This window comes from Grammomys surdaster, unplaced genomic scaffold, assembly GCF_004785775.1.
Source record: "Grammomys surdaster isolate TR1022 unplaced genomic scaffold, NIH_TR_1.0 125951, whole genome shotgun sequence".
Taxonomy (NCBI): Eukaryota; Metazoa; Chordata; class Mammalia; order Rodentia; family Muridae; genus Grammomys; species Grammomys surdaster.
The window spans coordinates 3,048,898-3,072,938 of NW_021620772.1; the positions used below are offsets into that span (position 1 = coordinate 3,048,898).

At 43.0% G+C, this 24,041-nt stretch overlaps 1 protein-coding gene across 1 annotated transcript in view; it reads right to left on the reverse strand.

The window, feature by feature from the left end:
* Frem1 (FRAS1 related extracellular matrix 1) overlaps positions 1-24,041 on the reverse strand; it is a 148,672-nt gene that overhangs the window by 118,905 nt on the left and 5,726 nt on the right. Inside the window, exon 2 of the mRNA XM_028753636.1 lies at positions 199-709. Coding sequence (XP_028609469.1) covers positions 199-450 — 252 coding nt within the window. The 5' untranslated portion in view covers positions 451-709. The remainder of the gene's footprint in view (positions 1-198; positions 710-24,041) is intronic.

Below are 24,041 nucleotides of genomic sequence, written 5' to 3' on the forward strand. Positions count from 1 at the left end.
CATTCTACCTCTTTGGAAAAAGCAATAGGACCTCATGCCTGTGTCTTTCAATGCCTTAATTTCAAATATGCTACACACTTGTAACAGTGACTTGAGAGATCCTTTACCTATTCCCTCTGCCTTCTCACACTGTAAACACACCACACACACACACACACACACACACACACCTCTGAACAGAAACGAAATGTGACCTACCTGTGGAGTGAGTTTCCCGACCCTCTGGGTGATGGGCTCATTCATCACCACCTCCACTCTGCAGGCATCCTTCTCTTTAGGGATGGCAAACCTCAGGTGATCTCCAGACAGGAAGGCAGATCTACCCTTCATCACTCTCAGGCCCTGGTTGATGCTGATGAAGGTGGCACTGGCCAGGTCCAGATGCAGCAGAGGCAGCTGGAGCAGCAAGAACAGCAGAGCCTTGGGCCCAGTGTAGCCCAGAGAGTGCATGGTGGCAGGGCCAGCTCTGTCCACAGGCACAGTCTGTTCAACAAAACAAGGTTTCTGCACTTCCTCCCAGAGTGTCAGCTTGAAGTCCAGGGGGCAAGACCAACGGTCCTGACAGCGTGCCCCAAGATCTTAACATGCTCTTTCCATTCAAATGCAGACAAGGTGGCCTTTCAGGCAATCGGGGCTTTTTAATAAAACTTGCTGATCACTCCTGACAACACTGGCAAGATTAATGTGCCTCCCAAGTGTTTTCCTAATCCTGCAAACAGAAAAGGTTGGAGGAAAATGAGGGGGACCAAAGGTTTGTGCAGCTATTTCAAGAACTGTTCCTAACAAAGGGATCTTTCAGGTGGCCTCTAATTTCAGCTAAATTAAAAGCAAATAAACGAACTTGACCTTCAGGCCCATCCAAAAGGCAAGGAAGCCATCTCATTACTCTGCTTGTAGCTCTTGCTTCCGGATGCAATGAACCTCTACAAGGATGTCAACTGTGTGGTCCTGCAGGATTCCCAGCCTGATTGCTGGAGCACAGAGGCAGACTCTCCCAGCTCAGCGCGAGGGGTGTGCTCCTTGCTTTCATTTCCTTATTTGCTAAGTGAGGGCTGACATGTGTCAGTAATCCGATAGCATTCTTTGTACATTATTTTAGAGCATGGGTAATTGAAAATGAATAGAATCCGGCTAGGAAGTATGCCTAACGGTTGGAGCAATGAACTCGGATGGGTAACGAGATCACCTAAGAGCCTCCTCAGTGGAAACTGGTGGAAGTGGTTTTTCTTCTAAACAAGCATTCAAGTGTTGTTTAAACAAGAAAAGAACCGTGAAGAGAGAGTGGTACGTCTCGAAGTGCACGGCTCACAGCGCCGTGCGAGCACACATCACAACCTCATCTAAAAGACTCTGCATCACGTACTTGACTGACTTAGATGGAGCTGTTTTTCTTTTCACATTATCACTTTTTTCTATTCTATAAGAACTGAGAAGCCTTTTAAAATAAATGGATTACAGTCTATCTCTAAATCCAGGACACGTTTAGATGACCAGTGGCTGTGTTCTATGCCCGCGGAAAAGTCTCATGCCAACCCAAGCGCATGGCGGTCTAGTGGTAGAGCTCTTGCTTGAAAAATCTTACCCTCTTCACAATTTCAGTATTTTCCTACAGAGGAACTGGAGAATAAGTAAGTGGACATAAAGGATGTGTCAGTGAGTGTGCACAAGATACGTGTGACACTCCTTTGCTCCATATCGCTCCCAGCCCTGCATGCTCTACACACCGGCTCATACCCTCCACAGCCACCCCCTGACGCCCTGACGCCCTAGAAGCACAGCAGCTAGTGGCCAAGAAGGCTTTGGTGAGCACCTCGATGAAGTAGAAATAAGTATTACTTTGCAGACACGGATGCAATGGTCAAGAAGTTTAGGTCACCTCTTGTGACAGAAAAAAAAAAAAAAACCTCGTAAAAGCTCAGAACGCTTTGACAAGTAGTTTTCTTATTATCTGTGAGGGAAGTCTGAAGAGACATAACCAACGGTGGGAAAACTCAGCCTGTTGACAATGTTGCAGATGGCGCACGGGTTCTGCAATAAGGAACGGAAGGGATGTCCGTGCACAGCATGGAGGGTGGCAGGAAGCGTGGGCACTAGTACCCCCCGGTATTCAGAGTACTGGAAAAGCAGAATGAAGCCCCCGCCTCATCTTGGGACAAGATTTGCTAAGACACTGAGCAAGCTGGACACAGCGAGCATTTCTCCAAACAGCAGGCTTTTTCCTTTCCGTTTTTAAATCACCATGTTTCTCATTATCTTTACCGCAGACGCTTTCAGGCATTAGCGTCATTAGATCATGTCTTTGATAAAGAGATGTGCTTGTGCTGAGTTTACAAATGCCTTGTAGGGTCCACCTCTGCTACATTACAGGGGAGTCTGTCCCACATCATTGTTTGAAACCTTTCACAGATGGCATCTGTCCTGCGTCACCTGAGGGGGTGTAAGCTTTACAGATTGGCCTGTTTTTAATGATGTCAGTCCTAAAATAAAGCTGTTCACAGACTCCCACTGACCGTGCTGTCCACACTCAGGCTTATTTGTGTAAAAATGCAAATTTGGTTGTGGAATTTTTCACAACAAAGTCAAATCTTTTTTACCATTTGTCCTCCAAGATCTCTCAGAAAAGAAAACCAGTCAAAGAGAGAAGTGAAGGATTGAGAAAACTGCTCTCTGGGATTTGAGCTAGCTCAGTCAACACGTAAACGCTGCATGGGCTCCCCTACCCCGCACTCCTGCTCGGCCCTTTTTCATTACCGATTTCTACACAACTCTGTATTGTTTTAGAAACACGCTTAAACTTACCTGCGAATATGTAGGCATATGTGTGGGTGTCTAGTCAGAGCATACCCTGTTGGGCTTGGTTCTGCCCTTCCACCATGGAGTTTCTTGGGTCAAGCTTAGGTCCTCAGGCTAGCTTTTGCCCTCTGAGCCATCTCATCAGCCCTTAACTGATGTTATAATGTTGGACACTATGGTTCATTCCTTGGGCCTGTTTGTGTCTTTCCTCTATCCCCAGGGATATTTCTTGGAACTGAATACCATTTACATGCTGATGAGTCCTCCCCTAAGTCCTTACCCTCAGAGTCATCCCCACCTAAGTGTGTAGTGAGCAGCTCTTTCCCTAAGTAGCTATATGATGCTCCTAATTGCCCCTGTTCTGGCTAAGATAATGAATGGCAACTCCAGTTTTTTGGCTGCTTCCGTTTTGTGTGTGTGTGTGTGTGTGTGTGTGTGTGTGTGTGTGACTCTTAATATCTAGCCTGCTGGTTCCGGTTTGTTCTTCATGCTAGACAGGTCCCAGGGTAAAAGCGATAATTCTAGCCTTCTGGTATCTGAAAGGCCTTTTCCCTTGAGTGCCAAAAAAACCTGTGACATTTTTCAGCCAATAGAATCAGGTGACGGTAATAGGTGACCTGTTACAGACGACTGTTTCAACCAAAGCATCAGGCTCTCCAGCTGACTGTCAAGCAGCTAACCTGTGTGAGTTCTTCTGCCACAAGGAAATAAATTCTGCAGACAATCAAAACGAGTATCAAAGTGGATTTGCTTAAGTCAGTCTCCTCACTCGACTGGAGCCCAGTGAGCTGAACCCATAGTAGAGACTGCAGTGAACCACTAGTAGACCCTAGAGTACCAGAAACCGTGACATTAAACACTGGAATTGAGTCAAGCTTCAGCAGTTAAAGTAATTTGTTCAGAGAAAAACAATAGGCTTTCTTTAAAAATATATCCAGAAGACAAGCACTGCTGCCCGCTTTCGGTGGATCAGCCCGGTCCAGTCTAAACAGGGCAATAGCCTCCTGTTCGAGCTTCCCCTTTTGAACGTGTCTCAGTATCATGGCTGAGATTCCAAGAAACAGTTGTGCATGCTGTGTAACTTCTCTGCTCAAAAATGTTCCATGGGTTTGCATCTTGAATAAAAGCAGAACACTTGCTATTCCTACTGACCTCTGCCATTTGAGGTCCCCACTGTCTGTTGCTCTGCCACACCACACAGCCATGCTAGAGTGTTTGCCTTTACTCAACAAGTAAGATGAGTCTCTCTCCTTTCTCTCCCACAAAGGCTTCTCCGATTGCTGGTTCCTCTGTAGTAAATACCATCCCCAGCCACACACTCTCACCCTTACAAGCCCCCTGTCTTCCTCTTCACTTTCAAGCTTTCTGTCAAACATCAAAATTGCAACGTGGCTACACTTAATTGTCTCACAAAAGGATCATCCCACACTGTTTCTCTGATTTGTTTTTAACCTTAGAACTAATGACCACCTAGCCAATCCACTCACTTGTATGTTAGCCCTTGCCATTTCCTTCACAAAAAGGTGAATTTTTAAAAATTATTTATAGATGTGTCCAAGTACCTGGAACAAAATAGGGTCCATCTGCAACTGTTTCTTAAATGAGTGAATAAGTTGGGGAAACAATTCCCTATGTTTATTCATATAGACTACAGTTTAATTGGTAAAAATGCTGTAAACTTTTTCTGACTGTGGTGGAACAAGCCTTTAATGTTCTAAGGTACAAAAGCAGGTAGAACTCTGTGATTTCAAGGATAACATGGTCTACAAAGTGAGACATTGTTTAAAGGAAAAAGAAAAAAGAAAAAAGAACCACCATCATGAAAATACTATCAATCATGGGTCAAGATGCCAAGTGGGCTTGCTAATTTTTTGTTTGTTTGTTTGTTTGTTTCTTGTTTTTGTTTTTGTCAATCTGCCACAAGCTAGAGTCATTTGAAAAGAGGGACTCCCGAATGGGAATGTGCCTCTATCAGATTGGCCTCTAAGCAAGTCTTGCCTGGCATTTTCTTAGTTAATGATTGATGTGGGAGGGAACAGCTCACTGTGGGTGGTGCCATCCTTGGGCAGGTGGTCCTGGGTTATATAAGAAAGCAGGCTGAGCAAGAGAGAGGGAGCAAGCCAGTAAGCAGCATTCTTCTACGGCCTGTGGACCAGTTCCTGACTTGAGTTTCTGCCCTGACTTCCTTGAATGATGAACTACAAACTGTAAGATGAAATAAACCCTTTCCTCTCCAAATTAGTTCTGGTCAGGGTGTTTTATCAGTAATAGAAACCCCAAGACACCAAGTAAATTCAGCTACCAAAAATTATCAGAAAAGGTCAGATCAACTTTGAGTCAACTACACACCTACAACACTGGGATTTTTAACCCTGGAAAATGCCATGTTCTGAGACCTTTGCAAAAGTAACTGTGCAGCCAACCAGCCTTTCCGATTCATCTCATATTTCCCATATATAAATATCTTTATCCTGTGATCCCTAAGCAGATTGGGAATCTTTCCCCCAGAGATCAAAGCAGCTAAATGGAGCATTCCTATAGTGGCAAAAATCCAGACAAAGCTAATACCATCTTCAAGGAAGTAGCTGAACAGAGTCAACCATGGCTAGAGGTGTGGCCGTACATAGAAAAAAAGCTGCATCTCTATATACTCACACATGTATATAGAAAGAATGCTTTCTTAGCCCCTTTATTCATTTGCTGTCTATTGCTGTGGTAAACACCATGATCAAAAGCAAAAGGGTTTCACTGGCTTACATTTCTCAATCTCAGTCTATCATCAGAGGAAGAAGCCAAGGCAGGAGCTGAAGCATGGGAATGTTGCTTACTGGCTGGCTACCCCTGGTTTACCCAACTTGCTTTCACATACCACCCAGGGCCACACTGTGCTTGGCATTCAAGAAAATGATCCCACAGTCTTCCCTACAAGCCAATCTGATGGAGGCATTTTCTCAGTTGATGTTCCCCCAACACAGGGGTGTTGCTATATTTCACATATTTGTGTTTGATGATGTTACATTTTTGGCCAGCAATGTCTTAATAAGAAAGGTAAGATGTGCCAAAATAAAACAAAACCACTCAGTTTTATTTTATATCCACAACCTTAGAAAGCCAAATAAACTGCTCTAGGATGTATTTTAAGATACTACAGCAAATATTCCTTCCTTTCTCTTATAGTAACTTACTATGATGTGTTCAGTTTCTATCTGTGACTAGACTGTCATTTGCTACTTGGGAAGTTACAATTGTTGCAAACCCAGGTGGGCCAGCCCTGAAGCAGAATGAGTAAAGCTCTCAGACCTCATCAGAGAAGAGGGGTGTGTGTGTGCATGTGTATCTGTGTGTGTGCTCACAGATGTACAGGTGCTTGCAAATACATGAGTGTGAGGGTGGGGGTTGGTATAGTGGGCAATGGTTAGCGCAGAAACTCACAACTCATTGACATACAGAAAACTGCTGACTGGAGTTCTCAGCCACAAATGAGACACCTATAATACATTCTTCCCAAGGCTCAGGGACCATCATGGAAGATGGAGTGGAAAGAGGGTAAGAGGTAGAAGTTGAGAAGGCTTAGAGCAAAACAGTGTCTCTGGACATGACCAGACCACTGTACTTATGAGCTAACAGCAGCTGTGGTTGCCTGTAAAAGGGCTGTACAAGATCAAGCCAGTTTACATTCCAGCAAGGAATGGAAAGGGGCTCGTGACCCCTCTACTCCTAATTGAGAAGCTTTGTGCAGTTGATGGCTTCTATGGGAGGGATAGTCTGCTTTATTTAAGGGTGTGTCTTCTAGTAGGTTGACCACACTCCAATGGAAGTATATGGGCAACACAAACTGAAGCCAATGGGTTATTGAATTGGGTAGGGGGAGGAAGACATAGGGATGGATGAGTGGTTCAGTGGTTAAGAGCACTAACTGTTCTTTCAGAGAACCAGAGGTCCAATTCTCAGCACCCACAGAGTAGCTCACAACTGTCTGTGACTCCACTTCCAGGAAGTCTGGTTCCCTCTGCTGGTCTCCACAGTACACATATATACATGCAGTGTGTGTGTGTGTGTGTGTGTGTGTGTGTGTGTGTGTGTCTGTGATATAAATTAAAACAAAGCATGAAGTGGGAAGGTATAGAAGTTGAAGTAGATCTGAAAGCAGTTAAGGGGAGGAGATTAATGAATATGATCAAAACATATTATATGAAATTCTCAAGAAAATTAATAAAACTCTTTAAGTGCATTTGTTTCACACTACCCAATACTATCTTCTTTTATAGAAATAGAAACTTTAGATAGGCACATGGTCACTAGAACATAGACTGTCTTGCAGTTAGAGATGGCTGTGTGACCGAATTCTAGTTAACAGGCTAAAAGAAGCATCGCATGGTATTCTGAGAAGCTTTCCTTAAAAGGTCCTGTCCTAGTTTGCAGCTTGGGTAAGAAGGTTTATTTTATCTTGCAGGTTGAAGCTGTCATCAAGAAAAGTCAGGGCAGGAACTCAAGACAGGAACCTAGTGGCAGGCACTGAAGCAGAATCAAGGAGAAACACTGCTTAATGGCTTATCTCCCTGGTGTTCAAATAGCTTTCTTATTCTGTCCAGGCTCCCCTGGCCACAGTGTGCTCGGCCCCCCTACAATAATAATAAATAATAATAATAATAATTGCCCACAGACATACTCCAGGCCAGTCTGATGGAAACAATTCATTATTTGAGATGTCCTCTTTCCAGACGACTCTGATTGTATCAACTCAAAAGCTGAAGCTAACTGTAACAGTCCCCTGTCATTTTTCTTCCTGTCTCCATCCAGCCTGTTGGCCAGACTCCGGCAGACTTTCAAGTCTGGCAGAATTGTATGAGTGAGGATGAGCCCTAGGGCATCTACAAGACAGTCACCACAACACAGCATCTTCCCACAATTTTATAAGAGAAGAATATAAACTTCCTGGCTTGTTGGTACTATTTTGCCTTTTGTTGTTACTTAAGACTGACTTTTACACACTAATCACCATATTCTTTAAGTTCTTAATCTTAACAGGTAAAATCAGGTAAAGAATATAACTTCTTACCTAAAGCCTGTTTTACTTAAGGCTTTATTTCTGTGAAGAGACACTACAACCACCATGGCGACTGTTATAAACATATAATTGGGGTTGGTTTCCAGTTCAGAGGTTTAGCTGATTATCCTCATGGCAAGAAGCATGGTGGCATGCAGGCAGACATGGTGCTGCAGGAGCCAAGAGTTCTACTTCTGAGTCCTGAGTCCACAGCACCAGAGGTGATAGTGGTACACTTCTTCCAACAAGGCCACAGCTACTCCAACAAGGCCACGCCTACTCCAACAAGGCCACATCTCCTAATAGTGCTGTTCCAATGGGGCCATTTTTATTCAAACAAGCACAGAGCCTGCGAATGGGTCAGTGACTCATTCACCGGTTATATCATAGTTGGTCCTTAAATGGGCAATAAGGTCCAATCTAAGTCCTAGTGTCCATCTACCAGGAAGAGCCAAGAAAAGAAAGAGAAAACTGATCTCATTCACGAAGCTCCCTTGCCAATGTCATGGAAGGATCAGATCAGGTCAGAGCTCTGAAGGTCTGGATTCTAAACCTGACTTAGCTTCCTCTTTTGCAAATGGGATCATCCACTCTTGTTTCCCCATGAGACCAAGTGACAATTGGCATGAAAGAATATTGGTCAGAAACCCACATGAATATAAGTTATCAGTTATCCTAGTTTTCTCTCTACTCCTGTGATAAACACCATGGTATGACCAAAAGCAACTTAGAAGTGAAAAGGTTTATTTCAATTACAGTTTACAACCATCATGAATGGAGGTTAGGGAAGTAATCTGGAGGTAGGACTGCCTGTCCATGGGTGAGCCCTCCCACAGTGAGCATGAGTGAGCCCTCCCACAGTGAGCATGGGTGAGCCCTCCCACAGTGAGCATGGGTGAGCCCTCCCACAGTGAGCATGGGTGAGCCCTTCCACAGTGAGCATGGGTGAGCCCTCCCACAGTGAGCTGGGCTCTTTCTCATCAATCATTGTCAAGAAAAGGCCCCACAGCCCTGCCAATCTGATGGTGGCACTTTCCTTAATTGAGGTATCATCTTCCCAGATGATCCCAGCTTGCATTAAGTTAACAAAAATAAAGACTGTAATGAACACCTTAATACAATGTGTATGAGCAGAATAAGAAAGTTAATCTTTCTCAGGAAAGCAGAGTGGGAAGAGTAAGTTCAATAAATGTCAAGGTACATTTCTGTTTTTCCCTTACAGTCTTAAAGTAGAATGCAGAATAAGAAACTGAATTATATCATTTCAAAATCAACCAGAGGTTATGCAATTGAAAAGGTAAAAAGAGTGTAACAGTAACAATTTACAAACTCAACAACAAAGAAAAAGCATTCTTCCATCATCAGAGCCTATGAGTTGGCTGCAGACTCAGGAGCTATAGAAACTTATGGATGCTTTTGTATTTTATTTATATTTTAATTAGCTTCTGCATAGAAAACATTCTCCATTTGTTTGGTTTGGTTTTTCTTCCACTTCAAGACATGGCAAAACACAGAAAAGGAAAAGGCAGAAACAGGACAAAAAACAGAAAAATAACAAAGACACCCAAAGAGTAAGATTCCATGCATGATGAAAGGGTCTTTTATCTCCCCAGACAAGATGATGGTGATTGTCGTATCTCTGATGCATCTGATGGCAGCCAGTATTACTTACCAACGTTCTAATGGGAAGCCTAACACCTCTTAAGAATTTAATTTTCTTGGTCTCAACATAGGGCCAAGTCAGCTCCTCATAATTCACCTCCCAGTGGCTTAATTAGGTCACTGTTATGGGTACCCACGGATCAGAGAGTTACTGGAGTCCCTTGAAGGTTGAAGTAGAAAGAGCACCGGGCTAGATTCCTCATGGGAGCTTAGACCATGGCTCTGAGCCACATCACTCTTAACTCTGTTTTTGCAATAGAAGCAAATCCCGTCAGCTTGTTTTCAAGGTTCAGCTGTTGCACAGTATTTCAAATTCCTCCTGTCTCGCCTGCAAGCCAGCTCTGCTTTCCCTGACCATTCCCACCACCGCTTGTCCTTCATGTGAAAATCACATATTCTAAATATTCTTATACAAGCTGATTCCAATGTGTGAAAATGTTCTGAAAGTGTAAAATCACCCTGTGTTGGACTCTTTCTCATAAAAATCCACAAGGGTTTCTTTATCTAAACTTTCTTCCTTGGAAGCCGTCCTGACCAGAAGAAAGTAACTTAGTATCATTTCATTGATAAGGAAGCCTTATGCACCTGTATTTCTTTCCTGATTGTGTGTGGCTGAGCCCTAAGAGCTGGTATTCTCTGTGTTGATGTAAACTCTTCTGCAATCACTTGGGCACATCAAGAACAACAGTGGATCCCTGAGCCCTGCGGCTTCTCATTGAGATGGACATTCCCAGCGGCCAATACCAGTGATGCTCCCTGATCAGAACAGCACTCACGGTAACTCCTCTCCAGATTTTACAGTGGTAGTTATATAAAGCATGGCAACCAACAGATCTCCTCTGCATGGCCCCAGCACAGACATCAAACCTATCACATGGCCTTGTTAATTTGGTTTATATCTGCAGAATTGGTATTTAGTCTACTATTCTTCTCAGCAGCATCCCACGTAGTTATTACCTCTTGACTGAAGATGATAAGTAGTTCCTTTTATCCTCCATGTGAGTGAGGCTGCTTGGCTCACAAGTTTATTGGTGGTGAACCTACCATCTTTTCCCTATCTATCATCTGCCTATGTCTAGTATCTATTTGTTCACTTACTTTGATTTAGAGTATTATGACACTGCAAAGCCTATCTTCAAACACTCAGTGAGCACCTGTCTCGGCTTCTGAATTACTAAAGTTAGAACCATGTTACACAGACATCATGGTGATCACGTAACACCATACACCACTATGTGCCACCATGGGCCACCAAGTAAAACCATACACCACTATGTGCCCCCATGGGCCACCATGGGCCACCATGGGCCACCATGGGTCACCATGGGCCACCTTGCCTGGCTCTGACTTACAGCTAAGTTATAACATGTGCCCTAAGAGCCCCTACAGAAGAAAATAAACATTCAAAAATAGAATTTTGTGGTTTTTTTTTTTTTTAAAAAGCCATCTCATGATCAGAGCAACCCACCCACCCAAACATCCAGACAGTCTTAGATCCTTGGTAAGAATGGGGAAGGAAGTCAACACAGCCTTTCTACTCTTTTCCACATTAAAACCTTGCAAGTTCCAATTAGAGTAAACTTCAAAGCTGCCTTGGGATTTTTATGGTGTGTTTTTCAGATGAACAGAATTTTTTCACGTGAATATTTTCCAAAAAACAACTTATATAGATAAAAACTTAAAGTTGTATAAACCTAGGGCTGAATATAATTGTCCGTGGGACAACTGAATTAAATTCAAATCACATGTGGTATGAATTGGCCACCCAGGGCATTGAAATGTAAGTCAGGAAGCGTCCTGGGGAAAGAGCTGGCCATCTGGTCATCGGATGGCAGCTGAGAAAATGAAAGGCTAGCAGACCTTTGCCAGAGGCTTTGGATCCAGTCTCCCCTTTCCCTGAGGTAGAGAAGGCTTGTTACAAGCCTATGGGAGTGTGCGTTCTAAATCTCCACAGGCCTAAAGGTCACAGCAGCATTATGGGAGAAGCATCCAACTCAGAGCTCTTCCTTCCTGCATCCTGAGGACCTTGGTCCTCTCCTGGACCATATTGGAAAACCAGTCTTGGCCCATATTGGAAAAAAAAAAAAACAACTGGAAGCAGGGTCTTCAAAGCTCCTGTGCAGCCTCAGCTCCTCTAGTGGGCCCAGGAGTGGAAAAGCTGTACGTTCACCAAACATGGCGTTTGCAAACTGATTTTCTTAGAGAGACTAGAATGATGGGGAAAGAAATAACCTGAAAATTCTAGGTTTTATTTTCTTTTAAGATTTATTTTTAGAATGTCAATGTATGTATTTGTGTGCTTCTTGTTCATAACATTTTGCTGTGTTGATTGCTAAGATCCTTTAATTATATACTCTGTATTTTTAATTAATTTACTTAAAAACTTTCATAGAGGAAGTAATGTTATAGGATGAACCAACCTGTATTTTATTCATTTAAGAGGCTGCAATTATGAAAGGGCTCACTGGCTTCGAGGCCTTTAAACTAGCTGAGCTATGTTGCTTATATGCATCTATTCATTTATTTAACACGCCTATAAAATAGTCTCTACTATTATCCTGATTTTATAAGCTATGACTTTAAAAAGTGACCTAATAATCATAATAAAACTAACACTTATTAAGCACATAGTTTAAGACAGGAGTTGTTCAGACGGTGGCTCTCCACTGCCTTGTTTTCTCTTTACAGCTGTTTCAGGAAGTAGATGGTGATTTTTATGTATTTGGAAAATTCAGAGTAGGTAACAATCCAAGGTCTTCAGCCTGACCTTGTCCTTACTAGTGAAGCCCATTTCGCCCACAACAGGACTCGAGTACTTAGCTGTTGTGTTCCACTGATTCATATTGAAACAAATCTCTTTACTTGCCCCAGTTTGCTTCACAAGCCCTAGGGGTCTTCTATCTCTAATATTTAAACCTTTAATGATCTCCTTTAGGGTTCCAAACGGCAATGGATGACTGTGCTCAGTCAGTTTCACCGGAGGCAGTGATGGAGGAAGGAACTAGCTGTTACTTACGAGCATTAATTAACAAAGGTGCCTGCCCACCCCCCATCTTAGTGTCTGACCCCTTACTCTGTGAGGGGGGGGAGGGTTAAAGGCCTGGAAGCCAACAAGCCCTTTCATAATTGCAGCCTCTTAAATGAATAAAATACAGGTTGGTTCATCCTTTAACATTGCTTCCTCTGTGAAATTCTTTAAGTAAATTGATTAAAAACATAGAATGTATAATTTAAGGATCTTAGAAATCAACTAGCCCAGATAGTTCACTCTATGTATCCATTTATTTGCTTTCTCTGAAAATAGTTTTTTGTTTTAAATGTAAGATAAATATAAGCTCATTTAATAAGGATATAAAGGAACCTGCAGAAAAGATAAAATGCATTTCTTACCACACGTGGAAAATACTCAAATTTCTTTGGTGGTGGTGGTGATGGTGTGTGTGTGTGTGTGTGTGTGTGTGTGTGTGTGTGCATGTGAGGGAGAATATGTGTGTATATGTACAAACTGTTTCATCCTGAACTAGAACCACACTCTGGAAAGATGCTACCATTCTCTTTCATCAGCATGGCATTCTATCACAAGCATTTTCCTTAATATTAAACATCCCTTGCTGTTTTAACTTGTGCACTGTGTGCATTAAAAGGACACTTGTGAGTTTCTATGTTCACTTTGCTGCAACACTCACATACTAGCCATACAGACTCTTAGAAATCAAGTCTGTTACAAAGCACTGGCTCCTGGCCTGGGCCCACATAACCAGGATAAAAGCATGTCATCTCTGCCTTCACGCTGACTCGACAGTAAGTATGTACTCACTCTAAGAATCTCTGTCTAGAACCTGGTGATACCTAATCAACCCCTTCCAGGCTGAAGGCATAGAGGTGCCATTCTCAGGCTACTCACCCCATCAGGGTGATTATCTGAGATAGCTAAGCTTCAACCTGGAGTTGAAGCAGCCTATTTAAGAGAGTAATTGCATCACACCATGTTGCAGAACCTGATGTGAGACAATAATCAAGATGACCACATCTTTACCAGAACTGCCTAATTACTCATAACCTTTGACCTTTGCCCTGGCTGTTCTTCTGTTTAAATTTAAAGGTCAGGTTAGTCCCCATACACAAACTCAGGGTCCCTGGACTCCTTTATCTGTTCCAATTTCCAGTGTATTGATTAAATCTCCTTTCCCTACTTTCTACTGTTGCTCGTTCCTTCAGTTGGTGTAATAGAATGATAGCCACATCTGGTCCCCTGAGTCAGGCCTCTGCTTAAAACTCTGGCTGTATTGCTAGTTACTCTAAAACTAGATAGTAAAAATCCCTTAAATTGGTGGGAGAGCAAACTTGTACAACCACTGTGGAAATCAATTTGGCAGTTTCTCAGAAAATTGGGAATAGTTCTATCTCAAAACCCAGCTACACCACTCCTCGACATATATTCAAAAGATGCTCTACCATACCACAAGGATACTTGCTCTATTATGTTCATAGCAGCTTTATTCATAATAGCCAGAAACTGGAAACAGCCCAGATGCCCTCAAATAAAGAATGGATAAAGAAAATGTAGTTTACTTACACAATAGAATACTTACTACTCAGTGACTAAAAACAAAGACATCATGAAATTTTCAGGCAAATGGGTAGAATTAGAAAATATCATCCTGAGTGAGGTAACCCAAAACCAAAAGAATATGCATGGTATGTACTCACTTGGCATGTAATATAGGTGTATATTAGCCATAAAGTACAGGATACCCACGCCACAATCCACAGACCCTAAGAAGCTATTTGGGTTTCTTAGAAGGAAATTAAAGTTGTCATTGGAGGTAAGTGAAGGATGGGAACTGGGTAGGAGAGGGAATGGGGATCAGGTATAGGGGGAGCTGGTGAGAGAAGACCTGAAGAGTGAATGGAAATGGGGAGGGGCATCTCTAGGACATACCAGAGACCTAGAGTGGAGGAGGACCCAGAGAGTCTATGAGGGTGACCCTAGAGCTGAGACTCCTAGCAGTGGGTGATACAGAGCCCGAAGTGGCCATTTTCTGTAGCTAGGCAGGACTTCCAGTGGAGGGTTAAATGCATTGACCCATCCACAAAGCCTTCAACCCATCCACAAAGCCTTCAACCCATCCACAAAGCCTTCAACCCATCCACAAAGCCTTCAACCCATCCACAAAGCCTTCGACCCAAAATTTGTTTGGACTACAAGAAGTACAAGGACAAAGATGGAGCAGCAACTGAGGGAGTGGCCAACCAATGACTAGCCCAACTTGAGACCCAGCCCATGGGCAAGCACCAATCCCTGACACTATTAATGATACTGTGTCATACATGTAGACGGGAGCCTAGCATAACTGCCCTCTGAGAGGCTCCACCCATCGACTGACCAAAACAGATGCAGAGACCCACCCATCAGTCTAATGTCAAACATTAGACTGAGCTCAGGAAGTCTTGTAGAAGAGTCGGGGGAGAGATTGAGGAACCCTAAAGGGATAGGGACTTCACGAGAAAACCAGTAAAGTTAACTAACCTGGGTCCTGGAGGGCTCCCAGAAACTGAATCACCAACAAAAGACTAACATAGGCAAGACCTAGGCACCCCTGGACATATGTACCAGATGTGCAGCTTGGTCTTCATGCTGGTTTCCCAACAACTGTAGTGGGGGCTTACCTGCCTGTGGATCTTGTTCCTCTAACTGGGCTATCTTGTCTGGCCTCAATGGGAGAAGATGTACCTAGTCCTGGAAGTTATTTGAGGTATCAGGGCGGGTTGGTACCCAAAGGGGACCTCCCCCTTCTTAGAAGTGAATGGGAGGGGAGATAGAGGAGGGCCCATGGGAGGGGGGCCTGAGAGGAGGGGGACCCTGAGAGAAAGGGGGCTGCAATTAGGATATACAGTGAATTAATTAGTTAATTAACTAATTGAGGGAAAAGAAAATCCCTTAATTATAAATTAGTCCCTTTCCTGAGGTTCTCCTTTTAGTGGATTCTAGGGGTGGTATTATATGGTCAACAGGTGTAAACATATTGACACTATTATACCCATGCTTTGTGCAAAGACCAGCTGGCACCCTCACCAGCTCTCCTCATGGATGGCAGGACCATCCTTTTCTTATCACCATTTAATTCACATTTCCTGGCTTGAGTTGGGAGAGGCCACTTCCTTTCCAAAGACTTGCCACCAGGATTTTCTCTCCTAGAAGTCCCTTTACCCTCCAGAAGAACAGAAGTCCTGCAGCACTTAAGTAGCTACCAACACTGCAAGGCTACCTGAATCCAACCTTGGACTGAGACTTCTGACATGGAGCCCATGCTCTTTCTTCCACCTCAGGAAGTTTCAGAAACCACAAGTGCTTAATCCAGAAATGTCCCTCTCCTCATAGCCTTCCTAGACCCTACCCCAAAGAGCATTGAGCTCAGAACTGTAGAGATGGAGTCCCCTCCCCACCAGAAGACTATGCTTGAAAATAAAGAATAAGGTATAGTTTAAAAAGCATAAGTAGATATTAAGTCTGAAGCAAATGTCTTTGTGCAAAAAGGTACGGAGATGAGAAGCAATCACAAGAAACAAGACTTAGCATGGCTTCTTGAGGGATAGAGGCTTTATGAGAGGCAATTTATTATCAAGAACTCAACACAACAAAATGGTATTTGTTGTACTAATGTAAGAGTGAACTTCTCCAATGGTTCCACCAAAACTCATCAGAATACATTTAAGGCAACTTCTACTTCACTGGAAAAAGTATTGCTCACATGTGCAGCCAACTGTCCAACACGTCTCCATCTGTGATGTGCAACCCCTGCAGCATCTTACTATAGCATCATCAATGATAACACTCAAACTCACAGAAATCACGGCGAATACCTTCCCAAGAGATCTGGCCTAAAGGATATGCTTCTGGTGACTTAAGAAACTTGTGCATATCAGGGCTGAAGAGATGGCTCAGCGGTTAAGAGCACTGACTGTTCTTCCAGAGGTCCTGAGTTTGATTCCCAGCAACCACATGGTGGCTCACAACCATCTGTAATGGGATCCTATGCATACTCTTCTGATGTGTCTGAAGACAGCTATAGGGAACTCACATCCCCCTGTAAACCCAATCAATAGCCAATAGCTAGAGCAGTCATCAGCCTTACAGGGAAAAATCACGGTTGTTTTGCTAATGGACATGATAAGGCTGTCGGTTCTAAATGGCTGTTTGTGGTGCTGCTGTCTGTCAGCTTTGTGCAGAACAGTTTCTTATTGTAACGGTCAGAGGTAAGAATAGAAATGCATAACTGATCACAGCGCATGAAATACGAGGTGACAAGGGCTAAGACGTAAGTGGGACATTTGTATCACTTACACCAAGGCTCCTAGAAAATAACCAAGTAGAAAGAATGTAAGCAGCCGAGGAAGGAATGGACTGTGATAAAACACTAACTTCCATGCATGACGTGGCTATTCCAGGCTTAAGCTCATGGCAGCTATGATTAACAACCTAGCATCTGCACCAGGATATTAGGCTTGTCAACACCCTGTCAATAAACGACGAGAGATGCATAGGTCCATTCTTCCTTGAGGATTTATGTGCATTAATGATTGATGGAGGAAGGAGAGACATTTTCGTCGGTGGTGTAGCCATTGGTAAGGTGCCCTTGCTTCTATAAACAAATCCCCTCCCACACGCTTATAAGTCTCATGAGGCTCACTGGGGCAACCAAAACCAAAACAAAACATAGGTGGTTCATTAGAAACGGGAAGAGGATCAGCAAGCAGGAAGGAGAGCAGGACAGGGTCATGGATGGATGAACATGATTGAAAATAATTATGTATATATAAAAATGTCATAGGAAATCTATGAAGATGGTAATTAACATATGCTAATAAAAAATTTAAAATAACAGAATTCTAGGATTAGAAGAAACGTCTCTAAACTTTATACATCATCATCATCATCATAAATAAGCATGTATCATTCACTTGTACCTGGTACTGTTTAAACACACTTAATCTTCATAACATACAGATAGAGTCTATGATTAGTCCCATTTTGCAGCTAAGGCAACAGTGAAGCAATTTGTTAAGCTAACTGTGTAGCTGGGATTCCAATCCCTACAGCCTACAGCCTAGAAGCCTAAAACCTGGGACTTTGTGCTCCAGCACACAGTGATCTGCATGAGGAAGTGGGGCCTGGGGAGGCTCAGGAATTCTCAGGAACAAGAAGCAGGTCTACTGTTTTATTCACTTGTCCAATAAAGTGTGGAAAGGAAGCCAGAGCCTTCCATGACATGGTGGGTGAGAGCAAAGGAGTCAGAATTCTTAAACTGGCAAACTCAATAGAACTCTTCCCTGCTGGAGGCCCGAGCACTTCAGTTTTGAGTAAGTCTTCAGCTGTAACTTTCTATTATTTCTTTTTCCCTCTTCCCCCACCCCCAGAGCCTCAGTATGCAGCCCAAAGTGGCCTCAAATTGATGATCCCCATGCCGCATCTCAGCGGAGAGCTGAGACTACAGGAGCCACTGTGCTCTGCTAGCTGTTTTTTAATAAAGAAAACTGTAAATGAATTTCCGATCTGACATTACTAAAACCTGGGAATGAGAGAGGATGTTCCCCACTCTGTTGACATCTTCCTGGTATCAAAGAAAAAGATCCCATGGAAGCCAACCAAAGGCCTGTGAGCCTTTGTTAAGGCCACCATTTCTTTAATCAAAGCCTTATCTTTCTTTGGAGTTTGTTCCTCATTATAAAATTAAGGCACAATCAATACCTTTCATGGGTATAAAACAATTAATATATGTCACTTAAAGCCTGCTTAGTCACATGCACACAAGTGCAGACACAGACATACACATGTGCAAGCAAATAAGGGTCAATCAAGATTAGTTCCCTTTCTTCTCCTCTATATCCCAAATCCCGAAAGAAAGCTTTCCTAAAAGTTAGTTTTAAAATTAGCGCTATAGGGTTAGGAATGTGGCTCACTTGGCAGAGTGCTTGCTTCATGTGAAGAAAGCCCTGGGTTTGCATCCCAGCAATCCAGAAATTAGATGTGGTAACATACCTGTAATGTCATTCCAGTATTTGGGAGGTTGATCCAAGAGGATCAGAAGTTCACAGTCCCCATCTGCAACAGCATAGTGAATAGGAAGCCAGCCTAGGATACGGAAGACCCTGCCTCAAAAAAAAATATTAAGTAGTGTGTTGTGAGGGACACATGTCACTGTACATTTGTCAACATTCACAGAATGAAAATTAAGAATGAATCCAAATATACCGTAGAACTTGGCTCACAATTGTGGTTAGGTCATTGTGGCAAACATCTGCTCACACTAACCCAAGAAGTTAATAATATGGAAATTATATATAAATACTAAATATTATTATTTTATAGATTTTTATTTATGTGTATGAGCATTTTTCATGCTTGGATGTATGTAGACCATGTGTGTGCCTGCTGCCTGTGGAGAGCTACAGATCCCCTGACACAGGAGGTAGGAATGGTTGTGAGCTACCTTGTGGCGCTGAGAACTGAATCCTGGTCCACTGCAAGAGCAGCAAATGTTCTTAACCATTAAGCTATCTATCTAGCTGTTCAAAGTTTGGTAGACTTTAAAACTTATCTGTTGAGGTTTAGTCTGTTGCTATGTATTGTAATGTTAAGTGCACACCCCCCTCCCAAGATCTACTTGCCCAAAGAGTCTGTACATAAACCTGAGTGAAACTGTGGTCTTGCCCTCCAAGTTATTTCTGATTGATGAATAAAGATGCCTGAAGCTAACAGCTAGGCAGAAGAGACATAGGTGGAGCTTCAGGTTCCCGGGCTTGGGGTTGGAGGAGAACCACAAAGGGGAGAAGAAGGTGGAGAAAGCAATTGGGTGAGTCAAAAAATAATAGCCATGTGGGTTGGCTAATGGGAGTTAAGCGCAGCCCGGATGAAAGATGAGATTATTGGTTGGGAAATAGATATAATAGTGTAGAGGACAGATATCTGCCCAGCTCTTGTGCTGATTAAGGTTTATTATAGATATAAAGGTTGTGTGTGTGTCTTTTATTCAGGAACTAAATGGTTAAAGGTAGAGTAGAAACCCCAGATTTGGGACTAAATATTTCTATAACACTTACCCATTAAGTCCTTCTTTAACATGTCTCATGAGTTAGATTGAATGGATTCTACCCTGGTCCCCGAGTAACACTGGACCCTCAGCAACAGAGAAGAACAAGACAAGCTAGAGCAGGCTGGCCCATCTCATTCCTGGGGTTTGGGGGCCAGCTGTGATTTTAACAGGTTTTACAGCTCCCTCCAATCCCAGGGACCTGAACCAAGTGCCTGATAAGCACCGTCAGGTCTCTCTGGCCCCCAGGTTGTGCCCCCATATTGACCTCCATTGGAATGCACAGCTGTGCCAGTATTGGTTAATGCAGGCCCTGCTACAGTGTGACTCACCGAGCCTAATGCCATTAGGAAATGTGAAACTTAATCTGCCTCCTTGCACAGCTTAGCCGTGGAGAGCACAGGGTGCAGTGTGTTGGGCAGCATAGTTAAAAATGGTTCAATTTCTTGCTCAAAAACAAAATCCCCAATGTTGATCCCCCAAATGTCACAAGCCTAAGACAACCCAGAGTTCTAACTTGTCTGATTTTATAAAGGCATACAGGAGCATGATCTGTGTATGATAACTGCAAGCCAGACAGAAAGAGTTTAAGAGGAAATATGGAGTACTTATGGCTCAACACATTTTGGGCACCTTCAAGATACAAACAGCCTATATTCAAAATGCTAGCTTGGAACTGCAAAGATGGCTCAGTGAGTAGAGCACCTGCTACACAAGCATGAGGACCCGAGTTCTGATCCCCAGAACCCACATAAAGCTCAGCATTGTGGTGTCTGTAGTCCCAGCGCTCTTGCAGCGAGCACCAGACAGAGACAGAAGAGTGCCCAGCTAGCACTGAGCCAGCTAGCTAGGGCTGAGTCAGACTCCCTCAAATACAATGGAAGGTAACACTTAACACTTAAGGTTGGCCTCTGACCTCCACACATGTGCCTGCCATATGTATGCACAACACACACACACACACACACAACACATCACAGAAACATAAAATAAAACCAGGAGCTGGAGAACTGGCTCAGTAGTTTTAAGAACATTGGCTTCTCTTCCAGAGGACCCAAGTTGAGTTCCAAGAACCCACACTGGGCTGCTCACAGTCAGCTATAACTCCAATTCCAGAGGATCCAGTGATTTCTTCTGGCCTCCATAGACAACTTCACATGCATGCATATACCGCCACTCAGATGCACATTCATACACATAATTTAAAATAAAAATAAATCAACCAATAAATGAAGGCCTGCTTGCAGTTTGTCTAACAAGTGCGGCATATTCTCTCTAGGTATAATGTACACGAATGCAATTAACACTGTGTCATGGCTGAGCGCGGGATGAAAAACACATCCATGAAAAATCTGCTGACACACTTGTCTTGTCAAGAGCTGGCCAGTGAAGTTGAGGCTCCCTTGCTGGGTTTTGCTTTGTCCAGCTCAGCCAATGCCAAGACACCCTTTGTGCCATCTTGAGCCAGAGGCATCGAGTAGGCAGACCACGATTTCTGAATAGACATCACTCAGTCCCACTCACTCCTCAGCCCTGAAGGAATCCGACAGTTCCATGAAGGCTTGAGTGAGTCTGCATTATTAATGACAGCAGGAACACACTAAGATTAAAAAAAAAAAAAAAGCACTGCAATTGCCCACCCCTGACTAGCTTTGTATTACAAGTGACGGAGCCTCATTTGTCAGCGTCTCTGATTTAATTTTTCTGGGCAGAGCTCAGTCCTCTTAGTTTAAAAGACCTCCGGGTGACTCTAAAGAAGAAACTGGGCTGGAGAGCCATGACTATGAACAACAGAAAGCAGCATTGTCCTCTTCTGTAATATAAGAAGAGGTAAAAGAAGCTTTAGCATCCAAAGGCTAAAGTCAGGTTCTTGGGTCTGTGGAAAACCTGAATTGGGGACGGGTCGGGGAGGTCTCTGGGTCAGAGTAAAGAAAGCAGTCGGGGCTGTAGCTCAGGATGCCCGCCTCCAGCATCAGCACCAGCAACAGACCCAGTGTGAGATGACTGGGCAGGGCTGGTCCAGAGGAGACACAGAGACGAAAGGCTTAGACAGAAAGGACAGAGAAGGCAGGAAGCCTCAAATGTGACGTCACCAGGGTTAATTTTCCCTGAGCGTGCTGGCTAGCCATTCCCTGTGGAAAATGTACACAAAAAGCCAGTAGCTTCTGGAGTTAGCAATTTGACAGAAAAAAAAAATCTTAAAATGAAAGAAATCAGCCTAAAGTTTAACTAGAATTTTATGTTACTCCTAGTTTATTTAACTTAGCCCCTCACTGTGAATCTTGAAAGACAAAGGATGTATGTGTACACACACACATGCTCAGATACACAGATACACACACATACAAACATACAGAGACATACACACAGATAATAAGCTTAGTTACTCACAGGGCTAATATTTTCCCTTACTTTATTTTCCCACTGCACGTGGGATGACAAGTCATGATGATAGCCTGTAACATATCCCACTCTTTAGCTTGTCTCTCTTTGTAGACAGATTCTGTGTACAGATATGTAACTAGCCACACTCCTTACTTTTTGTCTGTGGAAAGAATTTCAACTTTTAATTTCAAGATGAAATGGAAATGGGTGTATTTGGGTTTAGTACTAGCCCTTCTAATAGTTTCTTACAAAATAATTATTTAAAAGTCTTGGAACTAAAAGCCTACTTGCTTTGTTATCAGCTACAAATAAAAATAAACCTAAGACTTTTGGGTCTATAAATTAAAAACCACACACAAAGTGTAATTGTCCTCTGTGTTTCTTAGGTACTAATTACTTCTTGAAGATTCTTCAGTGAAGTATTGGAATTTTCCTACAGTCCCTTAGAACATGCTTTAACTTGCTCATAGTCCTCAGTCTTACTCACCCTGCTATCCCCTGCCTTCTGCTTGAGAAAAGTAACCTATTCTGATCTATTCAACAACAGCAACAACAAAAGCACATCTTTTGAAGGAAAAAAGGAGTTAATTCCTGTTTTTAATAAAGTGGGTTTCTTAAATTAATATCAATCACAGTGATATGAGCATATGCTCTTTAGCTCATCTCTCTGTAGACATTTCATGAATGAATATGTTCTAAGTATAAGGTATTGGCTAAGCTCCTCATTTTTTGTCTGCAGAAAGAATTTCAACCTATAATATAAATTAATGTGTTGTCTGAGCTTGTTGTAGTTCTTATTGTTTTAATTAACAGAAATTCTCAACTGTTTTACACTCCAGTTCCTGCCCTCTTCATTAACACATCATCCTAAAGCCTTATGTCTTAAGTCCCAATTTCAGGTCTCTCAAGTCACTAGGCTCACAATTAAGCCATGCCAATCTTCAATAAAAAGCAGTGTGACCGTGCCTCCATGCCATGGGGTCACATAGTTGTCGTCACTCACTAAACTCGCTGTTAGCAAATACTGGAGTAGGGAAGACAGGAGTTAGGACCCAGAATCTTCCTACCGATATTTCTCACAGGCTGTGATTTCCACATGCTCTGCTGGACCTAACACCAAAGGAACTCACACAGTCACAGCTCAGGAAATGTCTCTTCATTGGAAGAATAAATGAAGACCACAGTTCCTAATAAAGCAATTCATCAACCATCAACGAATGAGGCCACAGACCATCTGTAACACAAAATGGTCCACAGGGCGCCACACACTGTGGCACCACGAGCTGTTCCCTCCTCGCTGGAGCCATCAAATCAGCACCACATGGGTTTTATGGACAAATGAGAAAGATGAAATAAGTTCCATCTGGGGCTCTCAAAAGATAATACCAAAAAAAAAAAGTACAAAGCTAGTCAGAAGTCTTGCTTGAGGAAATTTCCCCGGGACCCTAGCCTGCAGCCAAACACTAAGTCCAGAACACACTGTTAGCTGATTATCCAAATGGAGCTTCGTGTAAGTATGGGTTTCATTTAGTTTATTTCTCCTTAGTGTCTTAATAATCTGGAAGACCATCTAACACCAGAAGGTGGTGGTGCTGGCCTGGCTACATGGCAAACAAGGGGTGAATAGGCGGTATGACGTCATGTCAGATGCAGAGCCTTCCTTCCGGTCAACTTTGAATCCCACAGCAGCTGCTCTTCTCATCCCACAAAGTCTAAAGGCTTAGAGCCCCAGCTACTTCCGTATTTAAGTCAAATCATTTCAATAAACACTGTGTGGTTTCGTTCAGATCTATTGTACAAAAGCAGACACTAAGTCAGCAGAAGCCACAGGCAGCAGATCCAAGTCACACTTCGTGACATGTGGTGAGCAGTTGCCCCGTTCCATAAGATGGAAAACACATTCAAAGAAGAGACTGCTAAGTGAACAAAGGCAAAGAAAGCAGGGGAAAGGGCTATTGGCTCTGCAGTTTGCAATGGGTCGTTAAGGCTTTAACTGCTGGGGGACTGGTCCTCATGCTGCACAGCCTTAAATGATGTTGAGTTAGTTAAGGGCCCAGTTTTAT